The 26261-nt window shown below is 45.4% G+C and overlaps 1 protein-coding gene across 3 annotated transcripts; it reads right to left on the bottom strand.

Moving 5' to 3' along the window:
- Positions 1-1572: 1572 nt before the first annotated feature.
- On the bottom strand, positions 1573-23168 carry LOC108157613 (mpv17-like protein). 3 transcript variants are annotated; one of them, XM_017289742.2, is made up of 4 exons: positions 23051-23168; positions 8488-8695; positions 8211-8418; positions 5940-6361 (listed from the first exon to the last, which is right to left on the bottom strand). In XM_017289742.2, exons 2-4 carry the CDS (start codon positions 8637-8639, stop codon positions 6140-6142), a joined length of 582 nt encoding a protein of 193 aa, XP_017145231.1. In that variant the 5' UTR covers positions 8640-8695; positions 23051-23168; the 3' UTR covers positions 5940-6139. The 3 variants fall into 3 exon arrangements, with proteins under 3 accessions (XP_033245428.1, XP_017145231.1, XP_017145233.1); XM_017289744.2 differs by having other exon boundaries at positions 22968-23053; XM_033389537.1 differs by lacking the exons at positions 5940-6361; positions 8211-8418; positions 8488-8695 and adding exons at positions 1573-2108; positions 2169-4162.
- Between the last annotated feature and the right edge of the window lie 3093 nt (positions 23169-26261).

The following is a 26261-nucleotide window of genomic DNA, read 5'->3' as shown; positions in this document are numbered from 1 at the left end:
AAAGGCACTCTGTGGTACTTCCTTCCCTGTCCAGCCCTGCCCTGCCCTGCCCTGCCCCCTGGATGCCACATCTCGTCTCGCCCTAAACGGGAAAAAATCTCAGCGAACAAAGCAATTTTCTGGAATTACAAGAGCGTCTCTAATTGTTAAGTAAGCATAATGTGTGCAACATATGGCCAAGACTTGGCTGGACTTTGACAGAGTCTCCCTCTGTGTCTCTCTCACTCTCTCTCTCCATCTCCACATCTTGTTTTCTGGGTTGGGATGTGCCTGGGAAATTATGGCAGCGACAGCCTGCAGGGCACCGAAGCAAACACAGCTATGGGGATGTGAATGAGCATGAGGTTAAGGATGGTATGGGGGCAGAAATAAATTGGCAAAAAATATCTCAGTGTATATATATATGTATTAAGAGATATGTCAGCCATAAAAAGTGCTTACAAAAATATTTTATTGTGCTTGTGGCAAGTCAACAAACTGTACAGAAACCAACTATGTATATCTTTGGTTGGGGCTGGGGTTGGGGCTGGGGCTGGGTCTCGGGATAGAATAGACTGGGCTGGAAGCTGAAGCTGTGCACACAATGGGGAGCATTCAGAGGAAGTTTGTTTGCAATTGTCGCAAAACTGGGGCTCATTAAAGCTTAATGAAAGCAAAGCATTGAACTGTGCAAACTTCGGCCAGACTTCGCGAGATATTTGCGGCACAGCTTTGAGCTCTATCTGAATGTATCTGCACATGGTGTTGGAATGAGGATCCTCACTGAAATCGTTAAGTTTTTTTTATCAAAATTAAAATGGTTGTTCTTGTGTCATCAAATCAGAAAACATTAAAATTTTTTCAGGCGATTACTTTTTTTCAGTTTTTCTAAGCTTTCATTATCTTTTTGCCAAAGATGTTTACACCGAGAAGCTGCTACTGCGTAGTGGTCCTCTCCAGCTATCCCAAGGAAAGCATTAACATTGAAAAGACTGCGCCGCCAGTTGCTGCCCCTTTACTTGGATCCTCGCTATATGCACTTGTGTGGGGAGGCGGATGCCACATCGGCTGGGTAGACAGCAGTTGGGTCATCTCAGGGTCAGCTTGATGCCCCTGGATGCCCTTGATGCGGGTGGCTGACTCGTGTGATCGGTACCGGATCTGGTACACCTGCGGTTGGGCATGAACTATTTGAGGAATCTGGGGCCGTTCAGGCCTCGTGCCTCTCCTTGGAGAGTAACGTTCTGGACCGCCTTTAGGAGCTGAAGGTCTGCCGATTTCTCCCGTTCTTGAAGGTAATCGGCTGACCCCCAAATATGCATGTAGTTTCTAGAAGGTAGGGACGGGTCTGCAGATCCTAAAGGACGTTAAGCTGTACCCCAACTTCTTCTCAGCTATAGCCGCCGCCATTTTGTGTTCAGTATGTGCCAGGTGACGGTATGAACCCTCTTTTGGAGCCTTTGGGACCTCAAAATCAACGATTGGAACTTCTGGACGACTTTGCGGGCACTCGTGAAATGTATAAAAAACCAGCAGATACCCAGCGATCCGTTTGATTCCCCGAAATTACGGATTTCTATTGATAACTTTGTGTTTTTATTTTATGTTTCAATTTTTTAATTCGAATTTATATTGTTGTGGGTAAAAATATCTTTTATTTAGCTTTAGCTCCTTTGGAACCCTGGTTTATATGTGGCCTTAAATTGATAGTAGATTTTGATTACTCCGATTTTTATTAGGGCCTCTAAACCTATCTGGGATTGGGATACTCTGCCTATTTATGGCTCGCTATGTCTATTGCCCGTACAAACCTTATCGGTTTAATGAATTTAGATCTGCCAATAGGCATTATTGACAATCAGCAATCAATTACTCACAACAATAACTGCGATATGGAGCGAATATTTGTGCCGGCTCAAGGGACGTGTGGAGGCAGCTCCTCGTACAATTCAAAGCTCTCGTAGACATAGTTCTTGTTGGCGGTTGCCTCGCTGGAGGGGGGCACGGACGGAGCCCGCTCCCGGGGCGGGGAAATATACTTATTCGATTCCGTTCGATAGAGATTCGCTTGCTCCAGGTAGCGGTGGAAGGCGACGTAGTCGTAATTGTCGTTCTTAGAGGAGGGATCTCTTTGGAAGACAAACACTATGTTAAATGATATGGTGTCGAGAGAATGCCACTCAACTTACCCCTGGTAGCCGTATTCCTCCTGCTGGCATCCCTTCGGCACCAGAAACATCGTGTTCGAGTCCCTCAGAGGACGGACCAATCTGCGGCTACCCCTTAGCCACGTCGGCTGCAGTCGCAGGGCCACGTAGACGATCAGCATGCCCAAGGCCACACAGATGAGAATGCCCGCTATTCCCAGACCTATGATCAGGCCGCTGTTTGCCTCGAACCAGGACTGCGTGTAGTATTTCACACAGTTCAGGGTCTTGTGCGAGCGACAGTTCAGTGGAGAGGTGACATTCTCTCCCGCCATCACCACGCAGAAGACGAATGGGGTGCCGCAGTCCAGGTTTGGGACCGCCACCACAATATCTCCATTGTCCTCCGTGCTCTCTTCGGTGTTCTCCTGCTCCACAGAGCCACTCAATGAGGCTGTGGAGAAGTACACCAGCTGCCACTGAAGCGACTGCAAGTGGGAGAGCCTGACCTGCACCACAGCGTTACTTAGATCCTTGAACTGAAGAGATGCATTGTAGGTCAACCGCGTTTCGTTGGACCGTCCCTCGAGATCGGTGCAGTTGAGAATTTCGCATAATTCTTCCAGACAACCCAAAGGTGCCGAAGTCGTTGTCGTTGTCGTTGTCGTTTCCGTTGTCCATGTCGGGCTATCAGTCTCTAAAATTGTTGTTGAAACGGCGGGCGTGGTACGAACACCAGGAACAAAGGGTTGTATCTCTTGAGTGAAGGGCATGATTTGGGCTGTGCTATAGACTTCCGTATAGGCCATGTCCTGCTCATAATCCGAGTCCATCATCGCGGTACTGCCAGTCTGTTCCAATTCAATGCCTTGCTCCTCTATGGGTGCCAGAAAGTTGCCACTGATTGTCTCTAGTGGGTTCCCACTCAGGTCCAAGTATCGCAACGAACTGAAACAATTGGGAAATGTGTTCCACTCTACTTGGCTAATACCACAATCCACCAAAATGAGTCGCTCCAGGGCGGGCAGACAGCCGAAAGAATCCCAGACGAGGAGCTCCCCGAGGTTAGTGCCGCTCAGGTCGAGCCACTTCAACTGAGTGAAATTCTGGCCTCCAAAGAAGTCACTGACTGAGTAGGAGACTCTGTCCGAGTACCTCTGATGGATCCTAGCGCTGAGCAGGGTACTCGCAAGTGGCGCTAAAAAGCCCTCCGCCTCAAAGGACTCCTCCTCGTTGATCAGCGTAAAGTTCTGAAGCTGCTGGAGTCCCCGAAAGGCAGCTGCAGTCAGTGATTGGAGCTGGGTGTTCCTCAGTTGCAGGGTCATCAGGCCGCGCTGCTTGCTCTGGTCGAAGGTGCCGTCTACTATGCGTCTCAACTCACAGTCGGCTATCTCCAGGCTCTGCAGCCGGAAGCTGCCACTCAGGAAGTCCCCGTCCAGGCTGCCGTTCGGAAACTTGTATCCAGACACAAAAAGCGCAGTTTCGGCTGGACACTCGCTCTGGTTATATATCTGCTCCAGCTCGTTGACCACAATCAAACCTTCCTCCTCGACCAACCGCCACCACTGATGACTGTCCACCGAGGCCGAGGATAAGGCATCATCCGCATCGTCATCGTCATCGTCGTAGGAGAAGTCCACGTTGCAGAGGATCAGCAGAAGAATAAACCCAAAGACGGCGGGCAGGACGATGTACTTTAGCCAGCGCATCCGTCGCGGCTGGTAGAGCCGCTCTGCCCGCCTCGTCTTATCCTCACTGACCAGATCAAAGGACTTGGACTTGAACATACGGCCGTGTGCTCGTTCCTGCCCCGCTATAACCAAACTGACTCACTGACTGAGCTCCATTTGCCTAATTTCATTTGGCAAATTAGTTCAGCCTATTATCAGATAATGATTTACTCGCCCGCCCGATAAGATAACGACTTACAATGCACACGAATCTAGGGCTAATCATTACCATTTTCTATTTCTATTCGATTGCCACACGCGAGGGCACAGTGGCAAGTACATGTACATCCGAGTGTGTCATACCATCTGCAAGCATAAGATATACATATCTAAAAATATCTGCTCAGTGCATTACACGATTTAGTGTTAATTTCGACTGTAAAATCCCTAACAGGCACTCGACTAGGCCCAAGTACGTCTTGCCTGGAAAGAGTCTGATATTATTTATTTGCATGGAAGTGGGAATGGGAATGGGAGGAACCCTTGGCCTCAGCATTTTGTACTCAACATTTAACTTGTCGTTAGGGTATATTTATAAGCAGCGGCTGCCGGGCGGGTGTCAGGCAGTCGTCCCCTTACCCATACCCATACCCATACCCATACCCATACCTCCTCCGATTCCCTGTTCCGGCATCGGCCCGAACCCCGGTCTCCGGTCCCGGCCACGCTTTATTATCTCCCCCTTTTTGTTTTCCTTCTACTGTCGACGGCGCCGTCGACTGCATTTCATTGAGCGTAATTCCGTTGCTAATGATTTTTGGCACACGTAGCGCTACTTTCGAAATTAATGCGCTATAAAGCAGCTATAACGATGGCGCGCCGATGCCGAGCCGGCAGGGCGCAGGCAGCTCCAGAAGGCAGATCCGAGTGTAAGACACTGAGAAATGGGCGCTGGGCGGATAGGAAATTGGCCTGCCAGCCGAGGGCTGTGCTAAATTTAATGAAACTTTTGTTCCAATTGTTTTTTCACAGCTTGACGATGTACTGCAGAGAGAGCGAGAGAGAGAGAGAGAGGGGGCCCACCGACCAGGAAGTGCGCCACGTTTTCCTTTCCTGATAACAGAACCCACATGCGTTAGGGTTTTGGCTGGGTTTGGGCTTGGGTTTGCGTTCTGCGTTTACTTTTGCGGTTTCGTTTTTCTCTCAGCATAAATTTCCATATTAATTTGGCTGATTATGGCCTCGTCATCAGCAGCGCCACCACTCTGTTCTGTTCTGCTCTGTTCTGTTCAGCCGCATTTTTATCCAAATCCAAATGCAGACCAGAGACCAGACCGTTGCCAGATGATGTTTCTGTTTCAGAATAATCTAAATCGGCATTATTTATGCATTCAGCTCTCGCATTCAGCACGACCACTTAGGTACTCGTAGTCGTCCCACGTCCCTCTTCCCTGCCCCCTGGCCCCAGGCCCCACGCCCCAGGCCACAGGCCACAGTTTCACATCAACGAACCCACAAATCCACACAGATATACATACATACAATACATATATATTTACTATGTGTATAATATGCATAGATGTTACGTATTCATTTTAATGGAACCCAGATCCCCGCCAAAAAAAGCGAACAACAAATAAATATTAATTTTAATAAATGCTGATGCGGGTCAATAGTAGGCAAATTTATGCAACCAGTCGTTTTGACAGTTGGTAAAGTTTTCACTATGAATTAAGTATATATTTTAGTTATTTATTTTAGTATAACTATCCCACTGCAACAGCTTCGATTTGCTTTCTTTTGTGATTGCTTTATTCAAAAGAATTCATTTAGGTTGCCCTCTGTTATGTACATTTGTACATATTTTATGAACTACGGAGTCCATAGGAGGATACGCCATGGCCATTGAGAGTTATCCGCCCATCGTTATTTTCATTGCCCATGAGACCACATGTAGAACCGCAGCATGTTTCTAACACAGAACACAGGCCATCGTTAATTATCAACTTTAATGCGAGTTGGTAAATAAAATAAACTACAAAAATAAAACAGAAACTGCAATCAGCGCCGCGTTGGAACAATTCAATTTGACGTAGAAAAAACCTCGAACTTATCACAACTCATTTATCAGGCGCAGTTAATGTCTGTTTTATACACATATTTATACTTTTTTTTTAATGGCGCACAACAAAATAAATGTGAAAGGAAAAAATAAGAGAAATGACATGTCATTAACTTACACTATGGGCGTGTTATTGGTGGGCGTGGCGTGTCTGATCACATTATCGCTGGGAGAAGCTGGTAGACTTAATTGTGTTTTGGGTTCTACTGCGGCTGGACTGCTCACATCTCTAGGAAGTGTATGTCCACGGCATGGTGGTCCACGTCGACGGTGGGATGCAGATGCAGGAACTTGACGTAGGCCAGGAACGTGGTCCAGCACATGCTGAAGAACGAGGTGAACACGACCTGGTTCCGGGCCGGGACAAAGGCAAAGTTCACCGTCTGCACGCAGGGCCAATAAATAACGCCCACCTTATAGGCGTCCAGGAATTTATCGCTAACCTGGGGAGAGACGAGAAGAAGTAGTCCGCGGGGAGAGTGAGAGCAATGACATAATGTGTGAAGTGGTCGGGGTTGGGGCTGGGGCTGGGGCTGGTTGGCTGGAAAATGCCAGCGCGGAAAATTGTAATTAAGTGTCGGGCGAGCATTTCTAGGAGACCTTTAAAATTGTATTTATTGCGGCTTCCTCTCTGTGAAAATGTTTTCTGGTTTTATTCCACTTTCACGCATATGCCAGGAGGGGGCAGGGGCCCTAGACCAGGGCGTGGCATTTTTGTTAATGCTGTTAATTAAAAGGCATTGACGGCATGGAAAGTTTTCCCTTTTTGCCAACATTTTACTCTACGCCATCGCCATCGCCATCGCCACTGCCACAGGCCCGTAATTGTGTGTAAATTTGTAAATGATATCCATGGCTAGGGGATTCTGGATTCGGGACAGGGGACACGGAGCGTAGCGGAGTTAAAAGTCAGCATCGCAGCAGTTGTCGGGGGTCTGGACTGCTAATTAATTATAAAACTCCCAACCTTTGTGTCTGCACAATTTTCCATTCAAATGCAATATTTCGCATGGAAATAATTTATTTTAAAATTATTCGAGTAGAGGTAGAGTATGGGCAAGCCAGGTCAATAAATCTGGGGTAAATGTAACCTGATTTTTAGCATTTCAAGTGATTGAATTGGCCCCTGGCTATTCTGTAGCCATGAAAGGAATCTGGTTTCGATTGGTTATCCATTCAAAAAGCAGTTGAATTTGAGCTCTTTGCAAATTGCACGCAAATAATGGATTTCAATTGTATTTCATTTAAAATTTTGCATAAGTTGTCAATCATTTTGGGTAAATTAAAATTTTTGATTCAATTTAAGCTTGCATTTCAACAAATGTTTAAATATTATATTAGACCCGGTTTGTAGTGGTTTGTAGTGTACGATGTGTACGATTATTTTGTGGCATCTTCTGTGGCACTATTTCCTCTGAAGAACTTTCAGTGGAAGATCAAGCGGCCTGGACCCGCAGACATCTTCATTGGCCTCTCACATAACTCTTTCGCGGACCCGGACCAGAGCCAATCACCCCAGGAAGCCCGGGCCATAGATCTTTAGGGGCAACGCATGCAGAGCAAATGAGACAACGCACGTTTGACATAAATATATGGTAAAACATTTACATTTATCAAGATAAATGGTTTCTAATGATATAGAAGTCAGACGGACAGACAGGCGGACGGACAGACAGTTGCAAGGCGATGGCGACGGCGACTGTGACGATGGTGACTCGGACAGACTTGGGGGCAGGCGAGTGCGAGTATCTCAAAGTATGGCCGCAAAGCCAACAAATCAATGTTGACAACTCGGAACGGAGACAGAGACAGGGCCAGACTCTGAGATGGAGATGCAGATGGAAACCGAGATGGTGGCAGACACACGCTGGAGAGACAGAGAGACAGAGAGACAGAGAGAGAGAGAGAGAGAGCCAGCGACAGACAGCCAGACAGGTGATATTTATGCATGCTTACATTACAGCCACAGCCACAGCCACAGATGCTGGGCCGCAGATACAGATACGGCGGCGACTGTCTGTATCTGTCGTGAGAAAATGGATTTCCGAAATCAAAACCCACACACCGAATTGCGGCAAGCGAGCGAGTGAACGGAGAGTGGAGAGGGGAGCGGGAAACCAGAGACCCAATTTCAAAATAAATAATCTTGAGAACGAGTCCACAGCCTAGCGAGGCGATAACTAATTGGACGCTGGACAAAGCCGCAAAGTAATAAGCAAAGCAAAACGCATAGAATAGAAGACAGATCGCTCGATGTGGGAGGATGATCATTACTCGTAGCCAGAGACCTACCTCCTGCCTGGCCTGGGCATATGAGTTGCCCTCCATCAGCGTCATGAAGAAGAGAAACGAGCTGATGGCCATCGGATCGTAGGCGGTCTGCTCGGTGATCGCCTTGCACAGCGATGACTTAATATCCGTGCGTGGCCACATAACCCCTGCCAATCGGATCCACACATATATTGTGGGGCCCATAAAGAAGAAGCCGAATAAACTGAACCTGCAACAAGCAGCAAGAAAGCCAATTAGCGGTGGACTTGGACCAGGCCACCAGATACCACTGACCCACCTGACACACTTCATCCAGTCGTACGTTCGGAATGTCTTTTTCTCGATCAGCGTCTGCTCGATAAGACAGCCGCAGGGCCAAAGCGTCCCATACGATATCATGCCCCTGAGGACTTTATATTTGTTTGTCAAGTTTATTATGTGTCGAAACATTTTCACAGCTCTCCTTCGTGTATGCTAATTTGGCCAGTCCTCAAAAGTGCAACACGCTGAAAGAGAAATTGTTTTGAGATTAATGTGATGTGTGTGTTACAGAGTGTGAGCTGTATTTATTTTGGGCGAAACTCACTTTTTAGGCAGAAAACGCTGTCAAAAATACGACGGGTTAAATCAATGGGCTACCCACAAAGTATTCAATTAAATTATACATTCCTCAGACCTCCCCTTTCCGAAACTGATGACGGACCTGACACTTGCCCCAATCTGTTCAACACTCAATCCAATTGAAGTGGGACACTTTGATTGGCCGCAACACCCGCAGAAGTTACCCTCGACAAAAATTAAGCCGTTGAAGGGCTTCGCTTCCCATGTGACCCACTTGGGATTGAATGGGAGTCTCAGTCACAGTCTGAGTCTGAGTCTCAATACCAAGTCCAAACCTCAAGCCAATTGCAAATAAATGTCAGGCACTTGCACAGCTGACACTTTTTGGCCTCTCATTAAGCGTCTAAAGTGGGGGATGGTTGGACGGATGCCCTGATGGATGTATGTATGTATGTATGTACAATGCATAGTTGGAGGAGTGGCTGTGGCTGTGGCAGTGCCATCAGGCAACACATGTCAAGTATTTTGTGGTGCGAAGGAAGCGGGAGAAATACAAACATAAATTTAATTGCCAAGAATGTTGCTAGCCAAACAAATGTCGAAATAATGTCGGGGCCGGGCGAAAGATTTATCATATTCACTCGACTGTCATAAAAAGCAATTAGGCCTGGCTGAAAGATACTCGCACGAACGGCAGCAGCAGCAGTCCCGAAATGTAATAAAAAATAACAACAAATGTGTACAACGTGTGATTTGAAGTTGTTTTCTGTTCTGTTCGGTTCTGTTCTGGTTTTTCTGTGCGGCTGCCTTCGCTTAATGAGCGCCGCCAAAAGGTTGGGTTCTGGGGGAAGCGATTAAAGATCCACAACCACATCCACATCCACCCGGCAGTAAGGCGGTACGGCACGTCGGGCATGGGTTCGGGGCTGCTGTAATTAGTATGCCCGCACACACACACACACACACACACACGCCAACCCCAGGCAGGTCCAACCCGACCCGTAACCGAAATAGAAACGGAAGCAAGCCGGGAGAGACCCGGTAGAGAGACCCCTGCCTTCAGAAACTGCCAATTCAGGCAGTCCGTCCAGGCAGTTTACTTTGAAGGGCACACGAGCAGAGCTGCAACAAAGGGCCAGTACGATCAGAGGTCCCAGTGCCAGTCGGTTGGTGTGAAAAAAGTCTACCTCATGGCAACTGGCGACTCTGCCTCTTGCTCGTGCTCTTGATGTTGTTGCCGTTGCCGTCTGTTGCATATTTTCACAAGTAATTAACATGTACTTGCTGTTGTCCTTGTCCCAGGCCCACGTCCACATCCACATTCACATCCAAATGCACGAACCGCTTTCCCTGCCATAGGATCTCCGAGAGGTGTATCCCTATATGGCGCAAGGTGTGTCCGTCAGCCCGACGACGATGACTGCCGCCTCTCTTCCAGCAACTGTCCAAACAGGCTGCTGCACTCCACTGCCGTTGTTTATCGGCGATGCCATAACAAAATGTTACCTTAACATTAATTTGCATTATTTTCACATTTCAATTTTAAATGAGACCGTTGTTCAGGAGGTTCTGCACAATTAACCTGCGGGTGGCGACGACCGTACTACAAGAACTTGTGGACCTGCATTGGGTATATGCTGCGAGGAATCAGATTTTGCGGATAGCCCACTGCTAAAAGATTTAGCCAGACATTTCCGGGGCTTATATACAAAATAGCGCGCATTCTTTAAATTCAATAAAAAATGGCATCTATCAATGCTTTTACCCACAGAAAACCCTCTATCCATCAGGGTTTCTACAGAATATTATTAAGCATAGAAAGAAGCAATTTTGTGGCATCGAACCACACCGCCAAAAACATTTCTGCCATTCCCAAAAAATATGTATAAAAGAGTTTTCATAACCAAATATTTTACATAGTTTTAGAGCGGAAAACTTATGTGCCCCCCCCACCGTTGGTGCTGCTTTTGATGATGATGGGAAAGCTGCCCCCATTTTGCCCGTTTAGTGTGCAGTAGATGATAAATTTTGCAATGTGGGCCCCGAGCAAATGTGCAATAAAATGCTCCACACTGCCACACGGCCAAACAGCCGCACCGCCACAAACATTGCAACATAAATTAAAACGCAAAATGTTTATTTGCGCTGCGGCCTGACTATGGGATGGGGATGGGGATGTGGATGGAGATGGGCGCGAAGGGGAGCGGAGCGGAGCTGCCTGGGCCGGCAGTTTCCTGCGCAACATTTGCATTTTGACGCCGTTTTACGCATGATGTGAAGAGCCCGGTCCGCCTCGGCTTATCAGCCAAACGGGATCAAAGAGCCCAAGACGAAGTCAGAGGAGGAGTTGGACTCGTAGTCGGAGGTGTAGTCCCCATCGGAGAGGAGTCGGAGGCAGTGCCAGAGCCCGCAGCATCTTGCAACATTTTGTTTTAATTTCGCACTTTTGAAAAGTGGCAGCCGCCACTCGAACGGGCTTTTGATGTTGCCCAGGCACAGGCCCCCTTCTTGCCAGAAGCGATTGAGAAAGAGACGGGGACATTGCCAGCTGTTGTCTGATCTCACCTACGGAGGGGGAATGGAACCATTCACCATCTCAGGCCCCACTGTGCGACGCTTCGTGATTTCCTTTAAAACGGGAAATAAAACATAGTCTATCCGACAAGTAATCGGAACGGACCATGATGGATTGCCTTAATTACAAATATCTCTAATTCTAATTTTAAATTCAATCGATTTATGTTGACTTTACGGGTGTATTGGCTTCATCATTTAGTTAGACTCTGTAAAGCATTGGTACATAGAATATATTATAATATATACAAATCTAGTGTCACGCTGTTTGTTTTTGAGCTCCTCACAAACGGCTCGACCGATTTTTATGAAATGTTTGTTATAGCGAACAATGCCAGTGGGCCTTCAAGCGAATAAAGCAAGACACATGCGAAATAGTAGAGAAGAAAGGATAGAAGAACCAATCCAACAAAATAACGAAAATGTGCGCGTGAGCATGTCGCAATTGCGTGAATCTCAAACACAAGAGGCACTAGATGAACGAATTCTACAAGGACAATTGGAACGGACTCAAGCACGAAGGTACGTAATTGACACTCACAGAAAAAATGGCAGACGACGCTTCGTATATCTATCTCGCATTCCGCTCATCCGAAATTGTTGATTGTTGCTATGGGCAAAGAATGTCCACATTGTCATTGGGTCAAATTCAAACATGAGTCAGATGGTATGACTCATCAGGAAAGTGCAGCTACCTATAATTGAGACACCGCTAGAACCATTGACTGGCTTGCTCATTGGCACGGATCCAGACTCAAACCTGTTCCTGAAGTCCATTCGCACATTCAATTCATGCTTCCCAATAACATCGTTCCGAGCAACGGAAATAGTTCACAATACTGCGGCAAATGGTTTGCCAGCTCAGCTACTAGTTATATATATGATAACATCTAATCTGGTTTCAATCAGTATATTGCAATGCTCTTCTCTGGTGCTATATTTTATTCTTCAATTTCAAACCATTTCCTTTTAGTTCTCGTTTTCGTTTGAGAGAACTTGTATACTTTTATACTAAAAATGCTTCATATGTAGTTTCCATTAGGCCATCTATCTATCTATAGCTAAACCAATCAAGTGCATATGGCCTGCCGCTGATGTTGTTCATGTGAGGGTCGGTGCACGCCTCCCGTTGCTGGCCCTGTTGGGACTTCGTCCATTATCAATTCATGGTCCGTCATAATTAATAAGCCTCACCCTTACTGGATGGCAGGAAAGGAAACCCCGAATGAACACGCAAGAAGGCAATCAGTTGGCATTGTGTAAGGAGCCCAGTCCTGGCTCTGGGTGCGACCTTATCAGCCAACAGCTGCTGTTGTTCCAATATTTCTTCCCTGTCTGGGTCTGGATCTGGGTTGGCTCTGGCTTTGGCTTTGGCGCTGTTTACTTAAGCGCTCCAGGGCCAATTACAGCTTCCTGTTGTGCAAATTTCTTGCGCTCCCTTTTTATATTCCCTTTTTTTTTTTTGCTGGAGGCATGGCATATCCACATATCTCCCACAAACTCGTCTACAGCGCGACCCTTTCCCTGCCTCGAAATGAAAATATCACACGCGCTCAATTTCAAGTGTCGAAATGTCTGACAGCTGAAATAATAGAATGGAGACGGGTGCTTCTCCATATAGTACTATGTGTATCGTCCCCGGGGCACAGCGGTAACTACATTTTGCTTTTGAAAAATAAATATCGCTGGCAAACAATTTGTGAAATGATTTTCGCATTAAAAATGCTGGGTTCAAATCGGGAATAAAAAAATAAATATCTGCCAGCACACATGTTGTTGGACAAAGAGGAAAAACAATTGAAATTGCAGGCAATTTACTTGATTTTTTCATTTTCCATTTGCCATTTTTTAATATTTTAGAAGAGGACGAGGGTGAGGAGTTCAGGGCCCGACAGAGCGTGCCCAAGAACAAGGGAATCCAATTTCGTTAGAATTTGATTGTCAACCAAAATAACGAGGAAGCACATAAAAGAGACAGGACCCAGAAACAGAACCAGTCCCAGAAAGAAGACAGACAGTGCCAGGACAGGGACTGGCAAGGGACAGGAAGAAACTCAGGCAGAAAGTCAGGACGGATAGACAGACAGATAGACGGACAGGCGGACAGGGTGGTCGACAGATTGCCAAGGGCAGGAACACCACCATTCTATCCATTGAAATTATAAACAAAGAAATCGCAGGGAATCGCTAGAAATCGGTCGAGTTGCCGAGGCATATCGTAAATACTTGTACCACGCACAAGTGTCAAATGCAGCTGACGCGGCGGTTCGGGTCGGGTCGGTTCGGTTCGGCTCGCCTCGCAGATATTAGTCTGGCATCAAGCGCGTATGACACTTTAGTTAGTTAGTTTCCACCTCTAACCGTCACTCTCCCCCTCCCCCTCCACGGCAGCGGATGCGACAGTTTGCTCTGACAGAAACGCCAAATTGACGTTTGGTGTCCGCTGTTGTCCCCAAGAGAGAGCCTGTCAGCGAGATGGAAGAGTGGAGAGGGAGACAAGTAGAGTGGAGAACAGTGTCATCTATAACTATCAGGCATTGAGTCCGCGAATGAGGTGAAATATGAGGTTTTACCCTGTGAGATCTTCAAAGTAGAATATTTATGCTGGAGCATACTTTTTCCCAAATTCGATCCAAATTCCACATAGTTCTGAATCGCACTATACTAGAAGTGTCCCTGCAATGGGGCTCTTCTTGTATGGCACTTAAGTTGCTTTCAACTACGCCAAACCCTTGTCAGTGTTCATAGGGCTCATAAGCACCGCTCAGCTCTCCTTTGAAGACTCTCCAATGCGCAATCAGTGCAACTGACACAACATTTGTATCTATCTGTATCTGCTTTCCCGACTATTCAGGTTCAGGGTACACTATCAATCCTTGATAATGCCCCGAACTCTGCACCCCATCCTCCTCTATCTCTCAGCCAACACACGCTCCATACGGCACGACCATCCACGACTCTGACTAGAGGGGTGCGCCTACATTAGGTGGAAGCCCCGTGGGGTTACATTGAACCTAGTAAAAAGCTGGGCCCAAATTTAGCGACCGGTTCAGTGCACTGCACTGCCAGGTTCAATATTTATGTGTGTGTCTGTCTGTTGGTATTTTGTCTAGAAAATAAATAAAAATAAATAAATGCCGACACAACTGTCAATTATGGTGGTAGTGTGCCGTGCAACAACAACACAAGATAGATGTATCTGCGAGTACGGGTATGTAGATACGATATTTTGTACAAACAGCGGCAGTTCAATTTGTTGTTGATTCGGAAGGGGATTGACTGTTTGGCTGTTTGGATTGATGGCTACGTAGGACGCTGCGGAGGCCCAGACCCGCAGTGGCAAGCAGATCCCGAGTCAGATCTAGAGACAGACACTGGGTTCAACTTTTCTTCGTACGCCAGGCGTAAATATTTAATGTATACGGGGATTTTCTAAGACATATTTTATAAAGAGAAATTAGAAAGAAACCAAAAACAGTTGCAAAATAAAATGATCAGAACACTGTATAGAAGTACAACGTACATGTGCTTCTGATGGGGTGTACGAGTACGTGTGGGACGCAGTGTATTAACGATAATATGCGAATGCAACGTCAAAGTCATTTGTCACGCGCCGGGAACGCCAACGAACCACGACAGCGACCACGATCGAACAATGAACCAGGCGGGCAAACATACCGCCTACCGCCTACCCCTACCCCTATCCCTATCCCTACCCCACCCATACCGATACCCATACCCCGGCCCGATGCAGCGCAGCACTGCCATCGAACCTGAAATGAACAAAAATATAAATTGAGTACACACACAGCACACACAAACACTCGCATACACGCACACTAAATCAACAATTACAAGATAAGCAAACGACCAACATTGAACCCCAGCCACTCCCCCCCCTCTCCACCCCCCAGGCAGCAACAGCAACAGCAACCCAATCAAACACATCTGTGCATACATTCTGCATTTCAAATGTCAGCCTCAAACGAACGAACTTCCGCAATTATTTAAATGCAACCTTTCTATGTCCGCTTCGTCCCCTGCCGCCTGTATTCCTCGAACAACTAACTAACACGAGGTACGAAATTAGTTGTCAGTAGCCGCAGAGGAGTGGCAGAAGGAGATAGAAGGAAGGAAGAAGGGTGCAAGCCCACGGCAAACAGGGCACCAGGCCAGTCCCAGACCCAGTCCCAGTCCCAGAACCAGTCCCCGAACCAGTCCGACTCTCGAGGAACCCTTCCGAAAAACTTCAGCCAGTTTTTGTAATTTCATGCACTTAAACTCGCATTATGTCCCTCTCCTGTCTTCCCCTCTCTTCCACGCTCTTTGGTGGCTATATTTTTTTTTGCTTTTTGTTAATTCGGTTGTTTGTCTGATTTTCATTTTCCTTTTATTCCATTTGGGGTTATTGTTTTTTCGGAACGTCATCGTTTCCTTGTTTCGTTTTGATCTCTCGCCTGGAAACCTTAGGCGCTCTTCGAGTCTACTATGTATTTCTTTTTTTCCACTATGCAATTTGAGGTGTAGTCATTATCGTTGGAGCGATGGGCAGGCAGGGCAGCGCAGGGACAGGGGGAATGGTATGGGGCCATGGCTTACTCGCTGACTGCGTGCCATGTCCGTAATTACATTGATGGCTTGCAGAGTTTTTGGACTTTGTCCGGTTCCCGAGACGGGGGACGGGGCCCTACCTTGCGTGCCATGTGCCCCGTGTCCGTGTCCATGTTCATGTGTGTGTGTGTGTGTGTCAAATTATATGTATGGCCAGTCGGTGCATTTATGAACCCAGTTACACCCTGCACTGCTCCCTGCTCCCTGCTTCCGTTCTTTAGTCGAGGCTCACTTATTATTATTAACTGCTTATCAATCAGGCGGGAGCTTATGAGTTTTCGGGATGCGCTCCTAATGAGTGGAAAGGAGTGGACCCTGGGGGAGGGACTGTGTGGATGGGCAAGCCCTGCTTACTGCAGAGGAAGTCTAATGGTAATGAGCCTTTACTTATGGAAAATGATGATTGAACGCCATTAGGAAGGCCCTCATAAGAGGGTATGGACATCCTACATAGATGTGTCTTTGGTTAATTAGAAACTTTAGTACCCTCTGTATGGTACTTTATTCTCTAGGTTTCTTCATCTGCATCTCGAGTGCTGTTTTATATATTCTAATACGAAGGCACCGCCGAAAAATGCTTGGCTCGAGGTGACCCATTTCGGTGGCTATGCCTCATGGCACTCGGATGCGAATACCCGTACAGTGCCTGCCATTTACCATCTACCATCTAGCATCTACCATTTGGCATTCAGCATTCAGGCAGCTTAACCCCATTTCGCAGGCATTTCGAGCGGGCGCACAGAGCGCACAGCGAAGGAAAAGGCAACTGCTTAAGAATTACATTAAACCCCGAGTGGCAGGCCAAAATGCAAACGCAAAATCAAAGAAAAGAGAATTAACATGAAGTGAATTTCGAAAGGGGGAAAAGACAGTCCAACCGACTGACTGTCTGACTGCCTGAATGTCTGAATGCCCGACTCTCTGACTTTGGCTGACGGAAAAGACTGAATTTTTGGCAAAGCATTCGAGCAATAGTCGGGCACGAGCAGGCACGTGCTTATAGCGCAGAAATTTGGAAACTTTTGTATTTCCTCAGAGACCCAAAGAGACAGCCAGACGACATGGACGTGACGGACCAAGACCGACAGCGACCAAGCGGACAGGCGGACAAGCGGACAGTACAGACGGATACAACGGACAGTCGACGTAATCATGAGGCAATTTCTTCTTGGTTCGGCTGGCAACTGCAATTTGTAGTCAGCATTTTCTTGGCCCGCTTTTCGACAGAACCAGAACCCATCCAAGCTCCGTTTAACTCCCAGCTTTATTATAATATTGGGAACAGCTGATTTAAAGCGTTTTCTTCGCTGTGGCTGTGACTGTGACTGTGACCCACTCGAGAAAATAATACTACGCATCTTTTCTGCCTGGAGAGGGGACTTTTCTTCTTGCCAATAAATCATGTCGCACATTGGTCCTCTGTTCTGTTCTGTTCTGTTCCGTTCCGAACCGTTTGTTTGGCATACGCAATTTAAATAAAAAATTAGCGCATATTTTGCATTTTCTTTCCTCGCCAATGCAGATATATCGTCTATAGTATATACATATTATATATGTATGTGTGTATATAGCCAGCCCCCTATACGATGTGTAGATTTCACTCAATTTATTACTTGGCATATTTTTTGCTGCTTTGTTTCTGCTGCTGCCTCAAATAAATAATGCTTTGAGCTGTACAAGCGGGTCGATTAATATAAATCAACGCCTTGACGGTGTCATCCAGGGCGAAAGTCGGATGGAGAAACGCAGGGAAGTGGGACGGAGAGTGGGAGTGGATGTGGGTGCCGTGCTGTGCCCTGCTCTGCTCTGCCCTTTCCTGCTGACTGGCTCGACTTTTCCTTTGTGGCTTTAATGAAAGTAATTTATTAAGTAATTTCTAAGCTTGCCGCCGAGACGCTTGTTGTTGAGAGTTTAATTAATTGGTTTTCATATTAAACGACCCACCCCACCCATCCCCATCGCCATGAATTATGTATGAGCAGGTAAATACCAATCGATATTGAGATTTGTATTGTGATTGAGATTGTGTATGGTACTGGGCGGAAAAACACAATTATTCGAACAGCATTTCTGCCCTTGACAGGGGATGGCAAACCCGATCCCAAACGGAAGCAGTAATCGTCCGCGAAATGGATCTGATGGATTAATAAACATTCCGCTATAATTAATTCCCTGCATTATAAGAGTTGCAACTTATTTGTAATGCAGATGAGTAGTTCTGTCAACGTACGTACATTTATTCTGAATGGGGGAACTTCTGAATGGGTGAGTTTATTCGCAGGAAAGAACCATCTCCGAATGGAGGGGCCTCAGATCTTTTCAATAAAATAAAGGGTGTACAGTACGCGGAAAAAGTATACGCAATATTGCAGATGAAGAAACATTTCAACGAGTATGTAATCAAGGGAAAAGATAAGCAACAAAAACTAGAACTGAGACCCTACAATTGGGATCAATATATCAGCCATAGATATATGGACTTTAGAAAAATCGACAACTGTCTCAGATAGATAACGCTCTTAATCGATTATTAAATCAGATTTTCAATTAGGAAAGACTGTCGTTCATCCGACAGCATTTTCAACGGAATGAATTTTAAGATGAGTTCCATAATTAGCGATAATTAAAAAGTGCCGTAACTTTACCCTTCAAGCCACCTCCAGACTGGCTTCAAAGTATTTGGACAACTTTGAAGGAAATGTAATGGCGTGTTGTCGCCGTAGTCGTTGCGACAATCTTGCTGGGGTCTGTCTATGTCTATGTGTATGGCTGGCAGTGAGGGGGTGGCAGATGGCCCATTTGTGTGTGAGATACATTTGTATCTTTCCGCTGGAACTGCAACTACTGCCGTACTACGGCGGATGTGCGAGCACGAAACGTGCTTCCGAATGGCCCCACAGACCCTCAGACAACCCGCCAGACAATGAAAACTAAAGCCAAGAAACTTTGTTCGTCCACGAAGCAAAACTGAAGAGAGAAGAAACTAAAAAAGAAAAGAAACGAAACGAAACGAAACGCAAATGCAACCGAAAATAAATAAAAATGTTTTAAAGAAAACTGTCAAGATTTGCATTTATCGTCTTTGGCGTCGTGGGCTAAGAAAATGCACATGCGATAAAAGTTGTATGTGGCTGTCGCTGTCTGGCCGTCTGGTTTCTGGTATCTTATGGATACGGGTATCTGTACTCGTACTTGGCCATAGATACAGATACGTATACGACTAGCATTGCGCTTAGCTGGCATTTGCTTAATTTGCATATCGCATGGAACCGTCCGGCAAGACGGACGGACGGACGGGCGGACAACTGGCATATCAGCAGAAAAAATATTTGAGAATTTGCACTTTAATTGCACTTAAATCAGCATCCACTTGGACAACATTAATTGACTCCCCGCAGATGCAGACGCAGATAGAGAAACAGATACAGATACAGCTACAAATACACATTCCTACTCATATTCGTATTTGGATGGAGAGTGATTGGATTTGGTATGTCAGGGGGTTCCAATCCTGGTCACGCATTTGTTTCCCATTAATTTAATTAGTTGCCATTTTGCGGTTTGGCAATCCATTGCGTATTTCTACGGGCATTGCCATGGCCTATATGTTTACCCAACCTCTTATGTAGGATATACATATCAGGCAGATTAAATAGAATTGTTTTATTTAACCTCTTTGCGTACCATCCCATAGCTGCTGTTGAAATACCCGTTCACTCGTTCACGTATAAATGCGGGTTTTAATTTTGTGTGTGTGCTTTGGGTTTTTGTGTCGGCTTTGTGGAAATATTTCCATATGCTAAATAAATTAAAATTTTCATTTCCATTTTATTCTGCAGACACTCGTACTTTGTGTGTGCGTTGGCTTGGCCATGATAAATACATTTGAATTTGTTGCCAAATACAATAAACAATGTTAAATCAAAAATACATTTAAAGCTGCAGCGCTCTTCCAATCGAATTCGGGCGGAAGGAAAGGAAAAGAGACTAAATCATGAATCATTGGAGAAGATTCCATAGGGAAATTGATAAAGTTTTCTAAACATTTACTAATTGACTACCAACACTCTCCCGCCTAGCTCCTTGTATCCCTTTCTCTTTCTGCAATTTCCACTCCCCAGAGCTTTGGGAAAAAGCCCTCATGGTGAGCAGTATTTATGTATAGACTGATAACTTTCAAATGCTAAATTATTCAGAAGAGCACCCGCAGAAACAGTCGAATGCCATTCCACAGTTCAATCGTAAATTTACAGAACACACACTCGCACTCACACTCACACTTTTAACCCCCTTTCAGTCATCCCATAACTCCAAAAACCATCCCCGAGCCAACACCTCTTCAACATCCAACAATTTATTCGGTTTACAATTCAATTTAAATGTAATTTCCCTTTTTGCTAAATTGCAAAATGCCAACACATTCAAACGGAGCAACAGAGATGGCACGAGTGCGTTAGAAAGAGAGGGCCACTGACTGAGTGAATGAGATGGCTTTAGTCAGTCAACTGTCGCATTCCTAAACGAAATGCCACGCCCACACACAGGCACAGACACACACGCACGCGGAAAGTGGGAGGCTGTGAAACACATGTAAATGATAGTGCCCGTCATAATATTTCATTTGGCACGGCAGAAAATCGTTTTACACTTTTGGCATAAATTGACGAAATAAATCATGTTTGCGACACGTGATTGGCGACCCCCAGACAGAAGTGAGGGGAGCGGTGTGTGGGGTTAAGGTTGATAGGTAGCAACGGGTTAAGGGGCAGCCGGAAAAGTGAGCACGAGGAATTATATTCAACGAATGCCGTTTCGCATGACATACGCAACTTTTCGCCTTGTTCGATATACTCTTGGAAAAGGAAGGGTTCATTTGGACTCTATAACAGATTGCCAATGAAGAGGATTGAGAGGATCTAAATGGATCTATCCAATTAGTACAGAACTCGCGTTTATTTAGGTTCCTCCAAATAATACCAACGGTTCAAGAGGCATCTCTTTTGGCATCTCAATGTAAATGTTTTCCCCAAATCCAATTTGTTATTTTGAAGCGGAAATCCAACTCTTAAGTGCATTCCACATTCGTTCTGTGTCCATAAACCGAACTTATTTGTTCGCTTTCAATGCAAATTCGTTTGGCTTTCAATGCGATTTCATTTGGCCATGCAACGTGGCGTATGCGCAATTCCTCCCCTCTCGCACTCGCACTCGCACTGGCACTCGCACACAGGCGATTTGTGCTCAAAATACTTAAATGAACTGTGTGGTGTGCTGTGTTTGTTTGTTGCGCAAAGAAAGCAACAAATTGTTGTAATATTTATAATTTAATTATGGCGGAATACGTTTGACATTTGCGCGCTGTCTTGGGCTGCCTGAAATCTGAAAACGGACATCTGGCCGGCTGGCCGGCTGGCCGGCTGGCCGGTGTCGGGGATTTGTTGGCCATTTAAGTGTATGGCCAATAAGACTGACGAAAAAGGCCACGACGACGTTGACTGATTGAATTGCGGTCTGCGTCAATGGGTTTTTTGCTGTCTGTCCGATATATTGTGATATGCGACTGCCGGTTTTTAATTTGCCACATCACAAAATCAGAAAATCAGAAAATTGCATTTCAATTGTGATTCGGGTTTGATGAATTGCCAGAAATGAGTGTCCACTCGACCCGACTCCACTCGAATTCAATTGAAACCGAATGCGTTGCGTTCTTTGTTCTGATAGAGCGGGCGGGGGGGCTGGCAATATTAGCCAGCGACTCGATTGAATTTCAAATGACTCAAAGGGGTATTAAATGCGCATTAGGTGCCTGCTTGGGGCACACTCACTTATCGATGTTCGACTAACCACATTAGACTAATGATTTCGTCAAGATTTCCCCTGTCCCAACACCCAGTCTCATCCCCAAGACCCCGACTCAGAGTCGAAGTCCCCTTATCATCATCATCATCATTGTCAGCACTTAAATGCAGGCTTCATTTGCTTAATTGCATGGCAAATGTTGCCATGATTAATGTGGCAGAGAATGGGATTGCGTTTGGAAATGGAAAGAGGAATGGGTGTCTTTGGGGCCTAATCACAAACATTGAAAAGACTGCCAAAGAAAAGTATAAAAGCAAAAAAAGAAGGTTGTGCAAGAGTATCTCGACTAAAAGGTACCCCGATGCTTTTAGCAACATTGGAAAAGTATTTTACTTTCAATTGCGACAACAAGATAATCAATTGAATGGAACAAGAGTATTCGCATTAACTCTATCCTTTTTCATCTCTAACTACAGCTCTAAGTTTCGAGGAGCAATGCCTTAGTTAGGAAGTCTTCGTGCATATTCCAAATTGTATTCCACTACAACCTGTTTCTTGTTCTTCTTTGTTTTGACTTGGATTGAATGAAAAACAAGCCGCGGAGAGTGTTAGAAATGAGACCAGACTTACACTTTCGATTCAAGAGATCTGGATGCCGCAAGTACTTGTATTCCGTGCATCATAGATACTCATTACAGCCCATTTCCCATTCCCGGCCAGAGATTAGCAAGAACCTGAACATTCAATGATTCAATGGGGGGCAGCCCATAAGAGCAATGTGGAGCAAGGCTACTCTCCTCGCTGCTCTCTCGTGCGACCCACTTGCTAAGAGAATGACAAACCATAGGCACACACATGAACAAGCCACGCCATCGTCACTCCTCGCCTTCGGGGCTCATATCATGCCATTACGTATACGCCACCTTGCCCCCTGAGTGCTGACGCGAAAGCTTTGGCGGGGCGGCCCAACGATTGTCGTCGCTATCAGGGCGCCTATTTATAGACGCGTTAAACGAGCAAATTACTTCCGACCAAACGCACATTTGAACTTTGCAAATGCACGGACACGGTTATAAATAATCGGCTGGCAATTAGCAATTGCAATTCACGTTTTCAGGGTCCCGTTCCCCATCCCCCTCCCGCTCCCGCTCCCACTCCCGTTCCCGTCCCGCACGATGAGAAATTGGAAATGCGCGAAAAATAATTAACATTTCTCAAACGAAACGAACAAACCTCTCGTTATGCAAGCCTTGAAAACGGTTCCGTTCCGTTTCGTTCGTATCGCTCGTTTTTGTCATTTTCAGTTTATAAATTACCCAATAATTTCGCGCACAAATTCCTCTCCTCGATTCCTGGGCAATAATTTGTATGAGAAAAGTTCTGGCCAGCGGTTTGGATCGCGACGCGTTGAGGTCCGACAGGGAATAAAAACTAATTGCAATGATTGCAAATTGCCAGATTTTCAATGTCAATGGCAGCCAAAAACGTTTGCCGAGAGCCAGAGCCAGAACCAGAGCCAGTAGCCATCATCGTCATAAGTGAGAGAGAGCCTTAGTCACTATGTGAATCTGTAACTGCATTTGTATCTGCATCTACATCTGCATCTGTGTCGCCTGGTCTCTGGTTGAGTGTACGAGTATCTCTGCGGTTGCCAATCAATAATATGCCTTGTGAATGCCTCTCTGCGGTAATTGTGTTCTTCTTTGTGTCTTTCTCTTTTTCCTTATTTTTTCTTTCTGTTTTTGTGCAATTTTCATTCATTGCATTTGGCAAGCAACTGCCAATAAGTTGGCTTCGCCCATATAGCCTTAGTTGTGGCCATTGCTGCAGGCATTGGCGATAGCTTATGGCTGCGGCAGCATCTATACAGCATTTAATTGCACGTTTTGGCCAGCAACAACAGCCATGACAGCAGCAACAACAGAAACAGCAGAAACAGCGACAACAACCACAATGACAATGCCAGACACAAAATAACCAAAAGGCAAGTTTTTGCGGTTTCGGCCAGGTCGCTTTTCAGCTGCTGGCTTACTGCCGATGCCAATGCCGCTGCTGCCGCTGTTGCCGCCGCTGGTTACTGCCGGTTTTGTCTCCTCTTCAGCGCCTGGCCATGTCGGGGCCATAGAAAATGTCTATATTATACAAAATATTCGCCCGTCATTAAAGCTCTGCCACAGCAAGAGTATGGCAGAGGGAGAACAGCAAAGTGGTGGAGAGGGAGAGTTGAAGGAGAGTGGGGGCCATAATGAGTTTGCGGTTAGACTGAATCTGCCCACAGACTATGATATATAAGTACCCATATTTATATTTGTTCTCTCTGCAATTTGTATCCATACAATGTTATGTGCTTTCCACTCTGTAAGTACTTTATTTTAGCGACTATACATAATCATCATTAACATTACCCATACCCATACCCATACAAACTCGTAGCAGCAGTCGCAGAAGGTCTGCTAAAACAACATCATCAATATAATAAGGGAGAACGAGAACTCGGTGGGAGATGAAGACTTACAAAAGCGAGTACTCATCAGAGTTTTATTTTTACTTGGCATTGATCGATTAAAGCCACAAAGTACCCAGCTTTTTTAAGCTTTACAATTTAAGCCTAAGAGAATTAGATCATTAGCTACTCTATCGTCAAATCCATTAAATTGTAGACGGTACTGGCAACAATCTATCGTTTTGGCGAGGAAAACGGGATTCGATTGACAATTCTTATAAATAAATGGGTATATTTATAATAGAATTTTTATTTCTACGTTTCTTACGTTACTCCCCCATACTTATGGCTGTCATTCCTTGTCCGTTTTAGTCTATCCGTGAAACATTCACCTTTACGCAAGGTTAGTTACCCTAGTTGTGTGATACAATAGGCATTGCCATAGATACTTTACTGAAGTACTTGTATATGGGCTCGGTATCCTAAAAGATCCGCGTACTTCCCTGGACATTCCTTAGCCCTTAACATACGAGTATCTCTGCCTCTCTGTCTAACCAAACGTATCTCTGACCCCTTGCCTTAATGTTACTTGACCTCTCGGCTGCAACTTATGTGTTTTCTCTGCTTGGCACTGCCACTGCCACTGGCCCACTCCCATTTTCATTTCCACATGCTTAATGCTCGTTTCGCTTGGACCTCGCTCTGACCTCTGAGTGGTGGCTGCCACAAACAGCAGCAGCAGCAGCAGCAACAACAGCGACTAAACACATTTCAACATGCTAATTAGTTTGAGGGGGGGTTGCCGAACCACAGAGGGGACAAGGTGGACAGGGCTGCCTGCCCGCAAAGCTTTTTGCGTTTATTTCCCATGCGTTGTTCATTATTATAATTTTTCGTGCTTTTGTGTCTGGTTTCTGTTTTTGGCCAGGTTTAATTAATGATTTGCTAAGCTGGCAGAGCACCCCAAAAGTCCATTCCCTGTATTCCCTGTGTGGTGGGCTTTGTCTACTCGTACGCCAGGGTTAATTGGGTGTCAGGGCTTTGGCCACCATCATCCCTGGACACCGCCTCGGAATCCGTTCGGGCCATGTCCAATTGCGGCCGTCGAAAGCAGACTGCGCTGTTGCCGTTGTTGCAATATAAATGGACATGTGTCTGTGATATATGCCAGTCCTCTACCCCATTCACTCTCTCTCTCTCTCTCTCTCTCTTTTTTTCCGCCCGAGAGTGTGAGTATGCTGGCAACACGTGGCAGCCACAAATCGCGAAACGGGGCGCCCCCCAATCAGCTTTCATATTGTTGCTGCAACTGCTCTTTTCCGGTGCCACGTTTCTGTTGCACAAAGCACACCACAGTATATACCTGCATATTAATAAATATATTTATTTATGTGCACATGATTTTTATTGCCTTGCCACGCATTTGCAATATTTATTACATTCACATTGTGAAATATCATTTTAGCATACTAAATTAAAAGCAACTAAATTTTGTTAGGGAATATGACACTGAACTTGCGATAGAGCAAAAAGATAAAGCCTTTGATAAAGAAAAATCCTTTTAGCCTGCTTAATGGGTGGCTTTGTATATCCATGGATTGATGTATCACACCTAGGAGTACCTAAAACATTGTCCGAAACCCAGAGAACACCATAAAAGTATGCCGGAGGGAATCCGTTTCAATCGCTAAAAACTCTTATATTCTATACATAAGAAGTCACTTACCATTTGATGTTTTATTTTTTAATAGCTTATTCAGAGATTTAAACTTCTTTGCTTTTTAAAAGCAAAATTTTCAAAACTGCTCATTTCATTCAATAGCTGTTTTTTTTATAGCTTTAAAACTATTCTTGAAGAAGAGTTCTCACAAACTTTTCGAAATAATATATACTATTACACACTATAATTTAATATTTCTTTGAAACTTAACCTTTTCCTTTTTTGGTTAATGGTAAGACATCCATTTATAGCTGCGAAAATGAATCTAACATTGGTCATAAAAATAGTTGACTAGGGGTTCGTAAAATATTTCAGTCACGTTTGGTTTCCATAACCATGATGTAGGCAGCGAGATCTATTAAAA

The sequence above is a fragment of the Drosophila miranda genome, chromosome 2, assembly GCF_003369915.1.
Source record: "Drosophila miranda strain MSH22 chromosome 2, D.miranda_PacBio2.1, whole genome shotgun sequence".
Lineage (NCBI taxonomy): Eukaryota > Metazoa > Arthropoda > Insecta > Diptera > Drosophilidae > Drosophila > Drosophila miranda.
Note: the sequence above shows the minus strand (reverse complement) of the source record. Positions and strands in the feature narration are given on the sequence as shown.

Excerpts from the sequence above, each read along its gene's own strand:
- LOC108157613 (XM_033389537.1), bottom strand. The coding sequence starts at position 3,913 with ATGTTCAAGTCCAAGTCCTTTGATCTGGTCAGTGAGGATAAGACGAGG. Across the intron at positions 2,109-2,168 it reads GAGGAATACGGCTACCAGGG|AGATCCCTCCTCTAAGAACG; the intron begins GTAAGTTGAGTG and ends TGTCTTCCAAAG.